This window comes from Boleophthalmus pectinirostris, unplaced genomic scaffold (genome assembly GCF_026225935.1).
Source record: "Boleophthalmus pectinirostris isolate CB_2022bp ecotype Guang Dong unplaced genomic scaffold, ASM2622593v1 HiC_scaffold_12, whole genome shotgun sequence".
NCBI lineage: Eukaryota > Metazoa > Chordata > Actinopteri > Gobiiformes > Gobiidae > Boleophthalmus > Boleophthalmus pectinirostris.
In genome coordinates, this window is record NW_026571018.1 from 29,124,591 (window position 1) to 29,144,327 (window position 19,737).

General features: G+C 35.9%; 1 protein-coding gene across 1 annotated transcript; it reads left to right on the forward strand.

The window, feature by feature from the left end:
- Window positions 1–1,153: 1,153 nt before the first annotated feature.
- On the forward strand, window positions 1,154–18,435 carry LOC110162194 (four and a half LIM domains protein 1-like). The gene is made up of 6 exons (XM_020927057.2): window positions 1,154–1,311; window positions 14,710–14,882; window positions 15,220–15,394; window positions 15,988–16,157; window positions 16,535–16,721; window positions 17,831–18,435. Exons 1-6 carry the CDS (start codon window positions 1,161–1,163, stop codon window positions 17,980–17,982), a joined length of 1,008 nt encoding a protein of 335 aa, XP_020782716.2. The 5' UTR covers window positions 1,154–1,160; the 3' UTR covers window positions 17,983–18,435.
- Window positions 18,436–19,737: the final 1,302 nt, after the last annotated feature.

Here is a 19,737-nt window from a genome sequence, read left to right on the forward strand (position 1 = left end):
CAAATCTTCAAATGTTTGGTTTCCTGTCTGTGGCACCTGCTGCAATGATGTGTCTGAATGTTTTTAAAATAACTTTTGTTTGAGGGAAAATGACACTATATTGTACAAATGTCTTCCCTTTGTGGTATTAACAGCATCTCAGATGACCCCAGAGTGTGTTGGAAAATAAAACAACTTTTCAAATGAAGAAATGAAAGTCACATTTGTATTACATTTTTTGTAAGTCCTTTGTGTTCTCATGTTATTGTAAATAACATGAGATTGTAAATGCAATCTACATAAAGATAGCCACAAAACAATTATTTCCTACAAAGTTTATTCATGATGCAGAGTACTTGAGTAGTACAGAAATAACTTTTTTAAACTACAATTTTTAAACTCACAAGCCCACTTAAATGAAAGCTTTCCATTAGTAGGACTGTTATCAGTAATAACATCTTATCTGAACTTGCCATACACTGCTACATTCAATCCATAATGCTCCAACAACATGACAACTTAAAGATGCACTGAGAGGAGGGATTTGTTTGCCACCTGCTTATCTCAGTGAAGATGCATCTTTAAGCATGCAATTAAGAAAGCACTACAGCTGTGATTAAGTTTTCGATGAGGACAATGCTGAGCAAGTTTACGCTTGCTTCTAAAATATTACAACACAGAAAGGAATTGACAGATGGTGAAGTGTGTGCATTCATAACAGAACAGGTCTATGCTCAACAGGACTTTGTGTTGCAATAATTCATCCCTTAAGCAAAATATGTTTGATAAGCAAGTTGGCAAACAGTAAAAATGAATAACCCTTTATATGAACTATAATGAGTGCAGTATATGGAGTACCAAAGGGCATGGCATCTCCTGTGTGTTTGCCCAAAGTTTGCTGCCTGATGTTATTTAAAACCCCACAACCCAAATCAAATAGACATTTTGCACTAATGCCCTCATGATTCTGGAGCTCTTTTGAAAATCATATTCAAATAAATGCTGTACATAGATTTAACTGAACAAAAATCAAACGAAATAACATGCAGGTTATGTGATTAAAATGAGTTAGATATATTATTTAAAAGATCGGAATTTAGCCCAACTCTTAGTTTGAAATCAGGTGTTACGTTCTTGTTTGGAATCTTTTATTTTGAAATCCCGTGCACACAACCTCCTGAATGGGGCTGGATTTTCGTGTTGAACTTGTCGCACATGGAAGTATTTATGAAGTGGCCGTCAGTGCAACTTTTCATCACGGGGTCCTGCTGCAACCTCCGAACTGCCCGGACTCCGCTGCTTCTCTTCCCCAACAACATCACTCCAAATCCGGTAAGACTTTCGAACTTTAGTGCAACTACCTACAACAGGTTCCATCGCTCTACTAATAGACCGAATACATCTTTTTACGCATTCTGCATCTTATTTAGTTCACAAACAATCAACGTAACTGCATATTTTATTAGCTTCTCCTCTTGTAATAGTACACCTGTCAGCGTTGTTTATTTTGTTTGAGATGTTGTGCGCGTCTTTACGCACAACTTCGGTACCATGTTCTTAAACTGTACATGGCATGACTCCTTTTCCTCTTTCATACACGATTCCCCAACACTGCCTTTTGATATGCAGGAAGGAAATAAACCGTATAGTTCAGTGGGGCGTTGGCTATCCGTCTGTCACTCACTGCGTGTCTACAATGTGCAAGTTTGCATAAAAATCTGCGCTACAGTGGTAGACTTGCAGAGAAAGCTGTGGGCAGCTCCTTAAATCTGTTTCCAGTTAAGAGGCCGTTTTCCCCGCGTGTGTGATGGAACCGCTGGGACTGAAAATGCTTCGCAGAGGTCAATTTAAATTCCTGTACAGCTATTTTTCATTGTCCCGCCGCATGTGTGAGAGGAGTGCGTCTGGAGGCAGGATCCTGTATCCTATAGGGACTTTGACACTGCCCTTGTGATAGACTACGAGATTATGGCCAACGGGAGTGATTGAATTACTTTTTTAACATAACACGTGTTACATAAACCTACTAGTTTTGCCCAGTAATCCATAAATAATCAAGTAGCCTATGCAATAAAGTAAGATAGTTTAGAGTGTTTGGTAATTTTAGTTTACCAAAATCTATTACATTTTCCAACGTGGCCTTATAATGCCTGAGATGGACATTTTGGAAGTCCATGAGATATTTTTCACATCATTTGCTGTGGTTACAGTTACATGCACCCTTTTTTGAGTTAAAAGATTATTTAAATGACATGTAAAAAGCAAAATTATCTAATTTATTCCTGATCATAATCTGTTTGCTCACATCAGATTAAGCAGTTTTCATGTCTTTCAAGTAATCTAAAAAATCCAGAAATCAGAGACTAATCTGATTTTGATGTGCATGTGAACAAAGCCACTGTAGGGAGTTATTGTGCACTACAAACATGTAGTCTTGATGCTCATGATGTGCAAACCATAAACCCAATCATACTTATTTAGCCTACCCACTGGCCGACAACTGTTATTATGACAATAAAATAAAATAAAATCACCAAGACAAGTGTTCACTACAATGGGCATACCTATGATCGAATAACATTATTTGGGGATTTTGACTCAATGTCTATAGTTGAGAAAGTGAGATTCCCATTCTTTTCATCTTAAATGGAACTTTTGTGCAGCCAAACCAGTGCTGACACTTGAAACCTGACAAATAATCATCATTCCACCTGGAAAAAAACAGGAGGGAGGAAGAGACATGAAGAAATTCAAATTCTTTTTTTTTTTTTTAAATAATAAAATTAGGCAACTGGAATGGGTCACTGCAAGTAAATGTGTAAATAGCTTTTGCGTACAGACCTAAAGTTTGACATAATGTGCATGCAGTGATGCAGTATAGACCTACTTAACAGGAGGCAGAACAGACAATACTGCCAACTGCCTAAGGCTTATTAAAATAGCAATATCATCATGTTTTGCATCATCAGTTGTTCCTGAATAAATTAATCACCACATGTACTCTGGATTAAATATACAGTAACAATAAGATGAAGCATTGTTTTTAATTTAGCCGCTCCTTTTTTTATGTCAGATGCCCTTCCTTTACTAGTAGCCATGACTTAAGTGAAATTTAAGTATCTTACCCAGTGACACAAACCAGCATGAAGCCTACTGCAACCAAAAGTTGAATGGGTAAACACTTAACAAATGTATTACATATCCAACATTGTCCCCTGCATTGAGTCTCCTATAGGCTTTATATTTTATGTGCAGTCTTAACCTATAGCCTAATGACCTTATCTTTCCCAATTAAGAAAACACAGTTCAGCGTAATTGCACCACACTGCATGCCCCCGTTGTAGCCCTGTTCATGTAGTTACATTCAAGAATACATCTGGAAATATTTTTACTACACTTCCAAAGTACGGCGATGTACTTCCAGTGAGCTAGACATGTTTAATTTGACCTTTCAGTCCAACAGACTGCTCTCTCTCTCTCTCTCTCTCTCAGAAAGAGACAGGAGCACCACGGGGAGCTCTGAATCAGATCTGGTGGCAACATGTTAAAGAAATTAGCATGACTCACTCTCATAAAATACATCACAGCCTAGTAAAACTTCATGCAATTTGTCTGGCAATACGTCATGCCTGAAAAGTCCCTGTTGTTTCTTGCCTGTGGTGAGTTTAAAGGCGCACAATGTAAACGCTATGCAAACTGTAGCGTTATCTTTTTGTGTTTTTATGGATCCCAGAAGAGAAGAGTTTGATGGAGTTTTGCAGTTGTTGTAATCCTACACTTTTATGAAGACTTTGAGGCTGTATTTGAATACCAGTGAAATTTAATAATAGTATATCATTACTGAAAACTCAATTCCAAAAGTTTGGGACTTCATAAAGTATATTTTATAAAACTGCAAGTTTACTTAATTATGCAAAGTTATATATTGATTAGGTGAAGTTAACAATCAGCACTTTATTGGCAATATTTCCTAAAACATACTTGTAATGTATTTTTTGTAAAGTAGTACTTTTCTTGACGTATTTGTAATTGTACTTGTAGGCTATTAGAAGCAGGTGTATCACTAACATTAGTCACAAAAATATAAAATAGTATAAATAGTTAAGTTACTAGTAGTAGAAGCACCAACTGTAACAGTACTAAGGTTATAATGGTACTGTGGTGGTAGTAAAGGCAGCAAAATTTTCTGCACATTAAATACTGTTAAAACCAGTTTAGCTGAGTTCAGATTTGAAGTATTTCCTTCTCTGAATATGGGTCATATCTCACACATCTGTTTTTGAGCAGAGAAACACATCTGGACAGAGGTGATGACGAGGAGTTGTGACTGGAGCTTGTAGTGTTTGGCAGATCCAGGCAAAAGAAAAAAAAGTACTGAAGTGACATTGGCAGTAAGAGGGACCATGTTGGACTACAGACTCTAAACAGTTGTGGTCCAAAGTATAGAGGTAAAAGTACACAGGGACTGCTCTCCGAGTCCTGTAAGTTCCTGTATCACTGGAGACATCATGCAGAGAGGGAAGAAAAATAGTAGCCAGTGGTTTCTCAAAGATTGGTACTTTGATTTCCACTTGGACCACGTGCGGTCATTTTGTTCTTGGGTAAGCAGCTACACCCACATGACCTAGTATGAATGGTGTGTGCATCTGTGACTGGTGTGATGGTTGGAGGGGCTGATGGTGCAGATTGGCAGCCTCACTTCTGTCTAGCCCAGGGCAGCTGTAGCTAAAGAAGTAGTTTACCACCACTGAGTAGTGAGTGAAGGAATGTGTGTCTGTAAAAGAGCTATAAAAGACTACTATATGATTCATCTAATGTAAAACAGCCTATTACATACCAGGCTAATGCTTCTGATTGAGGTATTCAAGGTCCTGGCTCTGGTTGGAGAAGGAAGTGCTTCTCCTGACAGATCAAAAAACAAAAGGCAAATGCAAATAACAAAATGCCTTGTGGGTATTGTATAGATTTTTTCTGACAACATTCTGTTTGGGAAAATGTGAGTGAAGTATCCCGCTACTTTCCACCACTGATCATGTGCAGTGACTCTGACTATTGAGGTTCTGGGTCATAGAAAGTCATTGGAAATACAATTTATATTTCTCTTTCTTTCTTTTCCATCTGGATTTGTCAGCTGCTTGGCTCTGAAAGACATCTTCATCAGAAAATAGGAACAGAATTATTTCAACATTAGAAAGTGCATAGTACAGATCCATATACATACAAGCAGCTACTGCTACTTCTACCACTGCCACTACAGTGGTAGTGCTACTTTTATTACTAGCTCCACTGTTATTAGTGTTCCAACAGGATTGCAGCAAATACAGCTATTAGTACTATTACTAGAATGCATAATAGAATTAAGTTACTTTCCATCCAAATGGTTTTGTCATATATTTCTGCCCTTCAGTTTTACATCTGTTTTTAGGCAAGGCCAGTTTATTTGCAGAGAACAATTCCAACACAAACCAATTCAAAGTGCTTTGCACTAAAATTACAATACAAACAAAAATCAAGACATAAATAATCATTGTGAATTTGTAATTATAATTAACTGCTATTAATACTACTATTACTACCTACTTCTATTACTACTGCTACTTCTACACACAAACATGTTCTAAAATGCGTTTGATTCTTTGATTTGTTCAGAAGTTTATATTTCAGTGTGTTGTCAAAGGAGATTGGCTTAAGTTGCCTTAAAATGTGTGAACTTGACAAAACAAATCACAAATAGCAAAAATTTAAACTACAGTTACCACCAGGACTACTACAGCCTCCAAATCCTGTGCACCTCACTCCATCCTATAGGATCTACCTAAACATGCAGTTCTTAAAACACGCAGAGACCAGGCATGGGGCAACTGGTGTTCCCATTTGGGTTTTAGGACACTGAATCTCTGATTTGTGTATCTGCTTTATTTCTCTGTCTGGTATGCGGCTACTTGGTGCCAAATGAAACAATTACTGGACTTCACAGACAGCACATGTTTAGTTGGGCCTGGTGCGAGCAGATTCAATTACTTTATTTTGACATTGAATTATTGGCGTCAGATCTCTTCGGGGATGCTCCCAGTGGGATTTGGGTGGTGCTGGTTTCTAAGTTGTTCTCAATATTTGGATAGGCTAAGCAAATGGCAAATGTGTAATAGGGAATGTTTTATTAATTTTGGGTTAATCTTAGTTTTGAATAAGTCACGTAACATTCAGATTTTATCTCAAGTAAAAAAATATTTTCCAGGGCTGAAGCAACAAAACTTTGCTGATTGCAAATTACAGCTCTAATAAATATAAATATAGGACATTGTCTGGCTTTTTTCCATTTCTTTCAATAAAACATTTCAGAAAATTTTTGCTGTGAATTTCCACAAAAAAGATGTTATTGGTTTATCCGGAATATCCTACAATATTGCATTAAGCTCATCTATCTCAGTGTACACTAGCAGGTGATGCCAAGTTACAAGTCTGATCTGTGGAAGGGCAACCCTGCTTACAGTAAGAACGTTTTCAAACATGTCCAAGCAGATGAAAACAGAAAAACGTGAGATGTGAAATGCAGCTTAGACAAAATAAATGATCTAAATTCATACATCCCACTTAAGGGCGAGTTCTTGGGGTTACTGTGTCAGATATCCAAATTGTTAAAATACTCTGAGGATTTAAACCCAAGTGGAGAGAAATTTCTAGTCACTAATTAAAACTCTTTGGTTGCTGGGTCAAGTAGTTTCACAGACACCTGCATGTGTAAAGTACAAGCAGCAGGTAGAAATAGCTTGTTTTAATTGTGTGTTGTATAAATTTTGCCTTTAAGATGTTGAAATGGGTTTTTAAATGTTTTAAAAGCTCAGTCCCCGCCTTGTCATCCCCATAGGCTTCCTGTTTCTCATTTCTCCGCCACATTCTTCAGAGATAAGCTCATGCCAGCACAGATGCCCGGGCAAACGCCAACAAATGGGAGATAGAAATAGGTTGCGTTTGCATTCAATAAATTGTTAAGATCTCAGATGAAGGGCGGGGGCCAAGGGTTGAGGCGCATATTTGAGAACACAATACCCAATTTCCAAAGCTACTATATGTCAAATCCAGTTTTTTATGGTGATTGAGTGGGTAAACAAACTCAGAATCTTATAGCTTCAAGTCCTGTCAACTGTGACAACCTGAATTAAACAAATACAATACTGCTTTTCATGTGAAGTTGCTGTAAAGAAATAATCTTACCAACATGGAGATTCTTGCGTGCACTCATGAAGCCATAAATAGTAATTACAGATATGAATCATAAACTTGGTAAAAAAAAAAAAAATTCAGTCAAAGATACACTAAAACTAATGCATATTGTTATACAATTAAGTTAAAATTATGTCTAGTGTAGTTTCTGGCCTAGTTCCCATTATACTTTAGACTGTATTAATTAGGGCTGGGTATCATTAAGAAGTTGCCGATACGATACATACCTTGATACATAGGCCACGATACGATACGATACATATCTCGATACAGTGCACTTTTGATTCAATACAATTCGATACAATATATTTCAAATCAATTCCATATGGTTCAATAAAAAATAATGTCTAAACGATGGCTGTGATACTAAAAGTCACCACTTCTTGTGCAAAATGAATATGAAACACATCCATTTTAATCATCAAAACAGTGAAAATGTCAAATGTGTTGCATAAATGAGTTTCCTTCCACTAAACAAGTAACAAAACTGTAGTGCAGCAACAAAATAATTTTGTAAAATATAACAAAAAACACTCTTGCCAATATGTTGATACACCAGCCCATTATATCAATACTGTATTATCACATTAAATGGTATGATATTTCGATATTTCAATATTTCTGCACACCCATAGTACTGGTACTTCGCAGTTGATGTCATCAACGTTCCCTGAAGGTGTAATGCTAACTGTAGGCTCTGCTCTGTCTGAGACTTTATTAGGCCTTAATCTGTGCTTTATTTTAACACAATCTGACCATAAAGGGCTGATTTAGCTGGAACTACAACAGTTGAGATGATTTGTAGGGATGTAACAATAACCGAAATATCATGATATCGTATCTTCAAAGTTCTTACAATAATATCGTGGACCATCACAATATATCGAATTACAAATCTCTTTGTTTAAATTAAGAGTTATGGTGTAGCAATAGCTTAAAAAAGATAGAGGGAACTACATAGACCATGATCCTTTGCTCCATTTCAGTGAAGACTACAAGAAGAAATAACAGTTCTAACACTTTTAAGTCTTAGTTCTTTGGATTAAGTCTTGTCAAGGCATTTTTAGAGGAAAAGTAGCATATTCACAGTTTTGTTAGCCTCCACAAAATATCACAATAAATATCGTACGGTGAGATGTATATTGTGAAAATATTGTACAGAGAGATTTGTTATTGTTAACCCTAAACATGAGCCTCCCCATCATATCGTGAGCTTTCCCACGATATCGCAATAAATATCGTACCGTGAGGTTCATACCGTGACGATATCGTATCGTGAGACTTGCATATCGTTACACCCCTAATGATTTGTGTTTTAAAACAAGTCTCTCACACGTGAAATTATAGTCGCACGCTAGTTAGCATTAGCAATAACCAACAGTTTTTCGTTTTGTTGAAAATAAAACCCCTAAATGTGACCATGAACGCTCCTATTGATCACAGGCTCTGGTTTAAATCAATTTAGTTTTGAGATGATCTTAAAACTTTTTGACAGTGGTTTCTAATGTGTGCATCTTGTCACCATGGTAACTCCTAAACATTTCAGCATTACAGCTACATGTAGAACAGCCCCAGCATGATGTCAATGCAAAGTATCAATAGACTATTATTGGTATTGTTGATCCTAATTTGATAATTTTTTGTTCAGTTGTGGTTTTGGTTCACTTGAGTTTGTTTAATCCTGGTTTAACTCTGGTCAGGATTAATAAGGCATTTATAGCCTCTCACTTTTCATGTGATTTAACCAATTCCCATACTGCATGATGTCACCTCTTTGAGCTAATTTTACAGCTCAGATTTGCCACCACACTGAACCCTAATGTTGACAGTAAATGGTTGTTAGTGAAATTACAGTGGGAAAAGTTGGCCCTTCTGTAAATGAACAGCGCACAGCCATAAACAGTTTAATGAAAGAGCAACAAGCAACACACTGCGTGCATTATTATGACTGTTACTATGGTTACTTCTGCTCACTGTAACACAACACAGCGTTAAACAGTGAAGGTATCAAAGTTTGTTGTTATCAATTATATAAACTCATATCTTATTTTTTTTATTATGCATCATTTATAGATTTGATCAGCTGGATTTTCAAATTTGAAGATTTTAAAAGGAAGGGCGTCTGATCAAGCACCAGTCACTGCTCACAAAAAGCATCAACTTAAAATTAGGGATACACTGATACTGGCAGTTACTGAAAATTTTGCTTTTGGTTTCTGTTTGTTGTTATCTGTTAAGGTGACATATCCGGTTTGGGCCTTTAATTAGATGTAACAACACAGTTTAAAGGCTGATTTCGGCCTAGAACGTCTCATAATGTTAGAATTTTTATCAGTCATAAGTTGAAGCATAAATAACAGTTGCATGACACAGTTGCATCTCTTGTGTAATAAGTTAACTGTGTCTTATGGAAATGGTACCATTTTCTGTCCCTACACTGGTATCAGGAAATATTGGATATGGATCAGTATCGGATAGAGGTGTAATGATATCCAAGTCTCACGATACGATATCGTCACAGTATGAACATCACGGTACGATATTTATTGCAATATTGTGGGGAGGCTCATGATTAGAGATGTAATGGTATCCAAATGTCTTGGTACGATATTTTCATGATATACATCTTACGGTACGATATTTATTGTGATATTTTGTGGAGGTGAACTAAACTGTGAATATTCTACTTTTTCCTAATTGAAAATTCCTTGACAAGACTTAAAAGTGTTAGAACTGTTATTTCCTCATGTAGTCTACAATGAAATGGAGCAAAGGATCATGGTCTATGTAGTTCCCTCTGTCTTTTTTTAGCTATTGCTATACCATAACTCTTAATTTAAGCAAAGAGACTTGTAATTCGATATATTTTGATGGTTCACGATATTATTGTGAGAACTTTGACGATACGATATCACGATATTTCAGTTATTGTTACAGCCCTAGTATTGGAGCTGAAAGAGCTGCATCATTGCATCTCTACAACCTAATAGTTTGAATTATTTGATTTGAACTTGTATTTTGCACAACACATTTAAAACACATTACACTGAAAGGATGACTTATCAAACAGAGTCATTAGCAACTTTCCAGAAACCAAAAAATATATAGTAATTGTAATAAAATAGTAATAAAAATAATACTAAGACGACTCTTTTTAATGTAATACAGCACAATACAGCTTGTTGTTAATGCTCATGTTGTTTGTCTCTCATGTGTCTGCTACAGGTTATAAACAGTGTCCTGAATACAAAAGAAGCTATTGTTTAATAAGAATAGTCATAAGTTACAGTATATAGTCAAGTCGTTTTTCCTATTCACATGAGCTTTTAAGTGTTTCTTAGAGGTTGAATTCCTGTTAATAATAGCACATTTTAGCATCTCGTCCAAACCACTTCAAAAAAATGTTATAGCAACCATTAAAACATTTCCCAAAATCTAGGCTCAAACCCAAGTCCACAAAACCAACAAATGACGACAATGTGGCTCTATATAGAAAAATCCAGAAATAAAAAGACGTCATTGAGGAAGGAAGCAGGGATGTAAGGATACAAGATTATCTACTGCTATAAAGGGCTATTTGTGCATTTGGTTTGTAATTGTGTGAAGCCCAAAATAGGGTAAGAGGGTGTGTATTGTTCATTTATGGGAAACAGTTGCATGTCCCCAGCTGGAAGTAAGTCCTGTAATAGTCGAGCAAGAATGCTTTTATGTTGTGAATGTGCGATTTTGTTATTTGGTCTGTCCGGAAACTTAAGTTAATTCAACTTAAATGGACTGAGAAAAGTATGCGAATGTACTGAACTGAACACAATGTTAGGGTTGTATAACTAACTTCTGTGACTCATTATAGATACAAAATTACTACTAAGGGTTTCATTTTTCTTTTTTTTTTTTCTTTTTTATTTATTGCTTTTTTTAATGACATACATTTGGAATCTTTTTTTTTGTTTTTTTTTTTGATAATTCTACTTCAGGGTTATTTGTCAGTTTCAATGATCATTTATCATCTATATTTTTTTTAAAGGTACATTGTGTAACCTTTCTGGTGGAGGGCCCATCAAATGCTTTTCTCCATGTCATTCCTTTGTCTAGAATGTTTCACAGTCTGGTATTAAACCTTTCTATCTACATGGAGTCCAAACCAGACCAATTCAACAAGTCAGGTCTGTTTTTCTAGGTATTTTGGAGTCATAGAACCATTTGTAATTGAATAAATGTAAAGTAGAGCTTTCTCAGAATTGGGACTAAAGTGGGACTTAACGTAGGCTTGGACTAGAAATCAATCAATCAATCTAGGACTAGAATAGGACCAAACTGGGATCAACCCAGCGCCAAATCAAGGGTGAATGCAGCCAGATTTACCACTGGGTTTTAAAATTCCAAGGGCCTTGATGAGGATCCTTGTGCTTTTTCTTAAATCATTTCAGCTTGTCCAGCTTCTGATCTCATGGTCATGTAAAACATTAATGGAGATGTGTAACCCACCTATTTTCATTTAAATCAACCATTCTGATAAAAAAAAAAAAAAAAAAAAGCTTTGACATGAGAATGGTCAAGACTCAACAAATACTCTATCTACTATCTAATCTATACCTATTCTAATATTTTCTCCAAAAACTGAGGCGGTATTTGAAATCTGACTTTCCTCTGTGTAGATCTTAGTTATACTTAAAATTAGAGTAGACAGCAAAGGCCAAAACTATAGAGCCATAGTTTCACAAAGTCTGACCATTTGTTTGTGCTCCCAAGGGTTCAGAAACAGATTCCGTTTGAATTGAGAGTCATTTTAGTCTGACATTTTAGGAAAAATAGGGTGCAATAGTAAGAGGTTAACTGTGCAGCTCCAGTTTTGAGAACACTTTCAGCTTTTGGCATTTAGCATTTTCCACTGAGATTATAAAACGTTATTATTGGCAGTACGTTTGAAAGACAGTGATCTGTGTCCACAATGTTGAATTTATTGTTATGAAATAAGGCTAAACTTGCTCCAGCAGAGTCTTCAGTCCAATGACGTCAGATAAACTTGATTTATTCCTCTACTGTCCTGAATACCAGCTCCTTCCTGCATATTGTTCGCTCCCATCAGATAACATTATACTCCAGAGCTGATAGCAGAACTGCACTACACCACGTCTACAGCTTCAACAAACACTACTCTATGTACCTTGGACTAATTTTATAGTGCTTTTGCAGATTTTTCTAAGTTTACACAAAGATGGACATGGAACCTCACCCAATTGACAAACACGGGTGCTTTAGACTTTACAGGATGATCAATGAAGAGGACAAAAGACATTATTTGACTTAAGTAGAGCACTGGAAACATTAACCTGACCCATACCTGAGTCAAGCCAAAGACAAACAGGCTACTTCCTCTTTAAAGTGCCCGGATGGAGAAAACGATGAATCAATTCCTGTGTTTATTGTAAAAGTTCATTCTCTTTTATGTGTTGTGCAATTGATTTAATAATTGAGAATTAAAATAGAAAAATGGCAAACTAGTGGAAATATGTACATTATCAAAATATGTATAGATACTGTATAAATATGTGTGTATCAAAGGAATGCTCAATTGATTATACATATTAATTTATTTACTGTACATTTTTTTTTTTTTTTTTATTTTTAATAAGTGCAAATTTACACAAAAACATTTTTCGTTTGAGTACAATTTATGGCTATTCTTCCCACCTCAAATGCCTCAAATTTGGGTTTGATCTGGCCTTATTTTACCTCATGGTTTTCCCTTTGATTTGAGAAAGTATTTGATCTATTTTTTATGTGTTATTCTAACATAAAGTGAAGACTTAGGTGTCTACTGTGCATTCAGACATATTGTGCAAATTTTTAATCAAATTAAGGATCAGTCACTGCATATCGTCAGTGAATAGGTTTGGGTTTTTTAATCTTGTGGCAGTAAAGGAGCTGACAAAATAGAATATTTCTGGCACATTAAATGGCACTGAGTAAAAATCTTGTTTCTGGTCATCAAAAATATGAGGAAAATAATCTAAAAGCAGCCTAACCTAACCAGCCTAACATTCCCCTTGTATTCTCTCTCACCCTTTTAGTAGTCCATACTATACAACAGAAGTATAGTTTGTGGTTTTTCTGTTTCCTGGGAGCGGTCGGAGTGTATTTGTGTCATGGAGTCGTCAAAAGACCAAACGCAGCCGCAGAAGTCATACCAGGGATTCCTCGTTCCCCGCGGCCTAAACGTGAACACTAACTCTGCATGGGGGTTAGATTCCTGCTGGTCAGTCACCGTGAACCTGCTCTAGTCTGGACTCAACACGTTTCACCAAGTGCGGCTTACATCAGTGTGAGAGGAGGAGGAGGGGCTTATTCAAACTGTATCTAAGTAGTAAAGGTACACAGAGTAGGAAATAATTACAATAAAAAAGAGTTCAAAATATCCAAGCGTACTTCAAAAATAGTGTCACTAAAGTAGAAGTACATAGTAGCTGTCCTCTGCTGTAACAGTATAAAAGGGAAAACAGGCATTCATGAAGCTTTGTGTCTTATTTTAGTCTTGAAAGAACAATCGCATTTTGGCGTTTCCATGCAATAAACAGTAAAATTAAAGTAACACACAAGGAAAAAAGTATCACCAATACTAACTACCACAACAAAAGTAGCACAATACCTTTGTTGCCACAACAAGTACATCACCAAGATATTTTAGTGAGGTACTATTTGTTTTACATTTCTTAATCTATATTGCCATCTTTTTGTTTTGCCATTTCCATAGTGATATTTTGTATGAGTGAGCGAAGATTTCAACAACAGGAAATGTTGCTTATTTCCGCTTGAACTCTGCAATTACTGCATAATGTAATGGTGTAAGTACGTAGTGATTATGCAGGAAACTACTTGTGGTGTGCATGGTTATTTGTGGAAAATTCAGATTTTGTGGTATGAGAAATATCTTAGATAATTCAACTAAAATATGTTTATAACATCCTTACTGGTCTGTATGAAGTCTAGTAATTAAGGAGCTTTATTTTCCTGGTATTGTGTAATGTGGAAAATGATGAGTTATCAATTTACAGTTATTCTGCTTGAGTTTGTAATGGCAAAGTGGTTAGCCCCCTCAAAATAGAAAACTAGAAAATTTGTCCACTGTGAGATTATGTCTAACTGACATCTTAAATCTTAAATCATCTGAATCTTAAAAGTGCATATCTTTGTAAAGTAAATTAAATTTAATATACCGTCATTTTTTGTAAGAATTGAAGAATTTAAAACTATGGTAGAATTGTGTGCGTCACCGCTTCACCGCATCACATTCAATGCTTCAATGGCGCCCTCATGTGGTTGTTATAAGTCACTACATGTTACTTGGAAGTAATTGTACTTCTTGTACTTAAGCCTATATGATCTCTTTTGACGTTTTACCTACTGTTTTTATATTTTCATTTCCATCATATTAAAGTTAAGTTTCCCATTAAAGGAATACATTAAAAATTACATGTCGATCTTGAAATATGTTTCTACTGTTGTCAGGTGACTGCTTTACGATGGCAGACGGAGGCACTCACTGTTTCTACTGCAGAGAGGACCTAGGGGGGAAGAGATTTGTTCGAAACGAGGGCCGTCCAGTTTGTGTTCGCTGCCACACCAAGTTCTGTGCCAACACGTGCCACGAGTGCCGCCGGCCCATCTCTGTGGAGACCAAAGTAGGTTTTATATTAATCATACTCTTTTTGCTATTTTTCATTCTCAAACATTGTTCTGCAACCAGCGTACTGAGTAATGACTTGATTATTTGAATTTAGAGTTTATGCAAAATAATAACCAATACAGAACATAATTATCAAGAATAAGCATGTAGCAAACCAAAGCAAACTGAACCAAACCACTAATAAATCATTAACCATTAACCATAAGCCATAACTAGGACCAGAGCTGAACCAAACTAAACAGGACTAAATCCACACAAAACACTTACTTACTTATTTTTATTGTGTATTAATATGAACATTTTGTAACTTTTTGTGCCTCTTCTTTGAATAGGAGCTGACCCATAAGAACCGTCACTGGCATGAGGACTGTTTCCGCTGTGCCAAATGCTACAAGCCTTTGGCCAAAGAGCCGTTCAGCACCAAAGACGAGAGGATCCTGTGTGGAAAGTGTTGCTCCCGAGAGGACGCACCACGCTGCAATGGCTGCTACAAACCTATCCTGCCTGGTAATAGCCATGTGGTAGAGATAGATATATGCTTTGTTTATGTTAGAGTTTGGGTAATTTTATAGGGTTTTTCAATCAAAAACATACTGAATTTTACTAAATGAATGGTCAAATCTTTAACTTTTGAATGTGCTGCCAAAATAGTGTAATTGCACTTGTAAAGACCAACTATGCAATTGTATGAAGTAATATGTGTATCTAAGTGTGTACCTTAGGATAGACAGTATTTTTTCATACTAACAGAGAAAAGTTTTGAAAATAAACTGCTATAATTGAGCTTTTTATCATATCGCTGAAATGATGAGCAATTCAGGAACCTTGTATAGTGTGTTTGCCCCACACCAAAAGCATGACAAATTGTGTCACATAAAATCTATTTTCTCTTCATGATCTTGTGATTTTAACACTCTGGTCAAGTCTACTAAAATATATTAGGGGTCTGTGAAGGACTCAGAAGACAGAGTGCAATAAGCAGTTGTAACCAGCAGATGGCTGTAATGTGTTAACCAGATTTGACAAAACTGAACAAAGGTCAGACAAAGTAACACCAAGTAACTTTACATCACTTACTATGTTTTGTGTTTCCTCTAAAGACACAGAGAGCATGGAGTACAAAGGGAAATCGTGGCATGATGACTGCTTCACCTGCTCCAACTGTAAACGTCCAATAGGAACTCAGAGCTTTGTCTCCAAGGATGACAACATCTTCTGCAGCTCTTGCCATGACAAGAAATTTGCCAAGCAGTGCTTCAGCTGTAAAAAGGTATATGTATTAAAACTCAGAAACATACTTTGATAATGGGTCTTTTACTTACATGACATTTATAATCGACTGATTCATTTATATAACACTTAAGTATTTGTTTTGCTTGTCAACAGGGGTTGCACAGTTAAACACAATGCTGTGGTTATTCAGTTAGATAATCAACTATCTTCTGCAAACAAGAAAATAATTCTGTCTTTTTAAAGAAAAAAATTATAATTCTGTAGTTTAGACCTCCACCAACTTGTTGTGGATGACATATAGGCCTATTTCTTGTTGTAGTTGAGGAGTTCATAATTCAGTATTCTCTTAACTGATGATGCTCCTGTTTCCATCATGGTGCAACCCTACTTTAAGCTGTCTCTCCTCTGCTTCAGCCCATCACCTCTGGGGGTGTGACGTACCAGGAACAGCCGTGGCACAGTCACTGCTTCGTGTGTGTGTCCTGCTCCAAACCTTTGGCCGGGACTAGCTTCACAAACCACCAGGACCAGCCCTTCTGCGTGGACTGCTACAAGAACAACGTGGCCAAGAAGTGCGCTGGCTGCAACAACCCCATCACAGGTCAGATATCACTACACTCATGAGACAAGGGACCAGGGATTCATTATTTCATTTTAGGTACTAAGATTTTCTGTCTCTCAGTAACCACTTTGAAGTGTTGCATTTTATACTTCCTCCTGTCTTTGACTTCTAGTTAGATCCATTACCTTTACAGACAAGTATGATTTTTAATTTAACTTTTTAGCTCACTGCAAGAAGTACACATTTTATGACAAATAATAGGCCAGACTGCTGCAAAAGTTAATATAGATAAAACCCAAGTCATTGTTTTGCAAGTCTCAAGTAAATCTCAAGTCTATGACGTCAAGTCTAACTTAAGTCCCACTACAAGTCCCAAGTCAGTGGCCCACAAGTCCAAGTCCTCTGCTCTGAGCTTCAAGTCATTTCAAGTCTTTGAACCAAAGAACTAAAAACAACTAGCATTTTGCAATTTATAAACTAAATTTTGCTTTAAAAAAAATCATGGTATATTTATATATTCAATATTTTGGAGAGGCTTAAAGAGCTATAGAAATGCTACTTTTTCTTTTTTAAATGTCTTGACAAGACCTCAAATCATAACGGTCATAACTGAAATTTGATATTTTTGTCATGTAGTTTGCACTGAAATGGAAGGCTCATGGTCTATGTAGTTCCCTTTGTTTTACTGTATTGTGTATTACTGTAAGGCATTTGATGATACCGTATCATAGTACTTCAGTTATTTTTACATTCAGAGTAACAAACAGAGCAGTAGGAAACGCATGTTCCAGTTTGTTCCTCTAAAATCAACGTATCATATGTATCAACTGTAAAGAGAAAAATATTTTTTAATAGAAGCATAAAGTCTTTTCAAGTCACAGGACTTAAGTCCAAGTCAAGTCCTGAGTCATGGACTTTCAAGTCCAGTCCCAAGTCTTAGTCCATTTTATGAAGTCAAGTCATCAAAATAGTGACTCAAGACTCGAGTCCATACCAAGACTTGCAAATCCCCCACTGCTGCTAATTAGAGATGGTAGCTTTAAAAGAAAACTAAGTGCTGCAATTAAAGTGTAAAATATTAATGGGCACTAGGGGGCGCATAGCTGCTATTTTAAACCAAACAAAAAACAAATGTCAATCTTTTTCAGGATTTGGAAAAGGCATAAACGTGATCTCATTTGAGGGCTGCTCTTGGCACGAGTACTGCTTCAACTGTAAGAAGTGCTCCCTGAGTCTGTCCAACAAACGCTTTGTGGCTGAAGGCAAAGACATCCTCTGCACCGACTGTGGCAACAAATAAAACATCTGGACCTGTCTATAATGAGACAAGTCAAAGATGATCTGATTATAAATGATTTGATTTTACAAAGCACATTGTTTGTTGTCATAAATGTTATACTTTTGTTTTGTTATTTCAATAAGCCATGATCATAACAATTTGGGAGTTATTTCTACTATGTCTGTGTAATCCTGCAGTTGTCCAGGAACGATCCATAGCAAACAAAAAAAGTCACTTCGAACTGAAGAAGCTGCTTGGATGCGTGGCGAAACATCTTCACTCTAAAACTCTTGTTCAGTTGACAGAATTGAATCTTTTGTTTGCTTTTGTCTCTATTGTGTGTGTTTTTTTTAAATAAACATTTATGCACTTTGCCAAATCATGTGGCTGTTAAATGTACCTTAAAGTTTATATAAAGAGCAAGCTTTTGTTTTAAAACAGAATAAACATTTAATAAAAATAATGTGTTTTGTATTCATATATATTTGAATAAGCTACGACGTTATCTGTAAGGTGAGCCAGCTTTCTGTGAAATTAATAGCGCCATCTATAGGCAAATTCAATCATAATGTGATGCTCAGTTTATTGATATATTTTTACAATGATCGGTTTCTCCTGGTTATTCTATGTTTTAGGTGATATTTTTCATTTCATTCAAATATTAGATTTCAAGCATGATTACAATTACACGACCTGGTATTACAATTCAGTCTCTGTAGTCTCACATTTTACATGCAGGACTCCAGGAGGCTTATAGTGGTGTGTTGACTGGACCAGGGTTTGTTTGCTGAGCCTAATTAGATGTTGCCCTGTGCGGCCTCACATTTTCTTTACAGGTTCTACAACATGAGATATTGATGTTGACAAATCCATTTTCCCTCTTATCTTCTATATCTGTGTACACAAACAACACGATAATCAGGATTACATCAACTTCCTGGAGACAGGATTTCTTTTTAATGACTGGTTATATTTCTACAGTACAGAAGTAAAACATTTGATGCCAAATTTGGTCATCATCAATAAAATAAAATAATGACTATAATGCTATGCAGGAATTCAATTAAAGTTACAGTAAAATGATTAGAAAATGATTAACTTATATTTTCCAAATATAAAATCATTTGACCAATCACAGCACTGCTTTCTGATTTGGTCCTCCCAGTTCATATAGAAACACCTGGGTAGTTCCTCTTCATTCACTGTGAAACGTGTGTGATCTAGGGACTCTGTATTTTAGTATTATATTACTATTATTTTAACAAAGACATTTGAATTCTGCGCATATTTGGTAACTTAATATTTAAATTCACCAGTTATACTTTGCAAATCTACAACTTAAATCAGTACATTTCATATTTTATCAAGTCATTATGTATTATCATGTGGTTATTTTGTGTGTGCTGACCACAACTGTCTTCAGCTGGGCAGAAGGTGAGTTTTTTTCCCCCAAATTTATCAAGATTATGTAATAGAGGGCTAGATTTTTGGTAGGAAATGTGTTCAAAAATGTTCATTGTAGCTGATAGTGTAAAACGATACTTCATTACATTTGATAACTGAATCTGAATAATTATGTAATTATGACGTAAATTGAAAAAGTCTGTAGTTGAGAATCATTATATAAACCTAAAGTACATTTTTGTGGGATCTTTACAAATTAATGCCATACCTAAACAAATGTCATTGCATGTGTAAAACAGCAATGAAATGTATTGTGTTAAAATACTGTTATGTTATGTCTGTAGGTATGTGTCAAACAGAGGCTTCATGATT

Coding starts and splice junctions, on each gene's coding strand:
- LOC110162194 (XM_020927057.2), top strand. CDS start 1,161: ATGGGGCTGGATTTTCGTGTTGAACTTGTCGCACATGGAAGTATTTAT. Junction 14,883..15,219: donor CCATCTCTGTGGAGACCAAA/GTAGGTTTTATA, acceptor TTCTTTGAATAG/GAGCTGACCCATAAGAACCG. Junction 16,722..17,830: donor CTGCAACAACCCCATCACAG/GTCAGATATCAC, acceptor AATCTTTTTCAG/GATTTGGAAAAGGCATAAAC.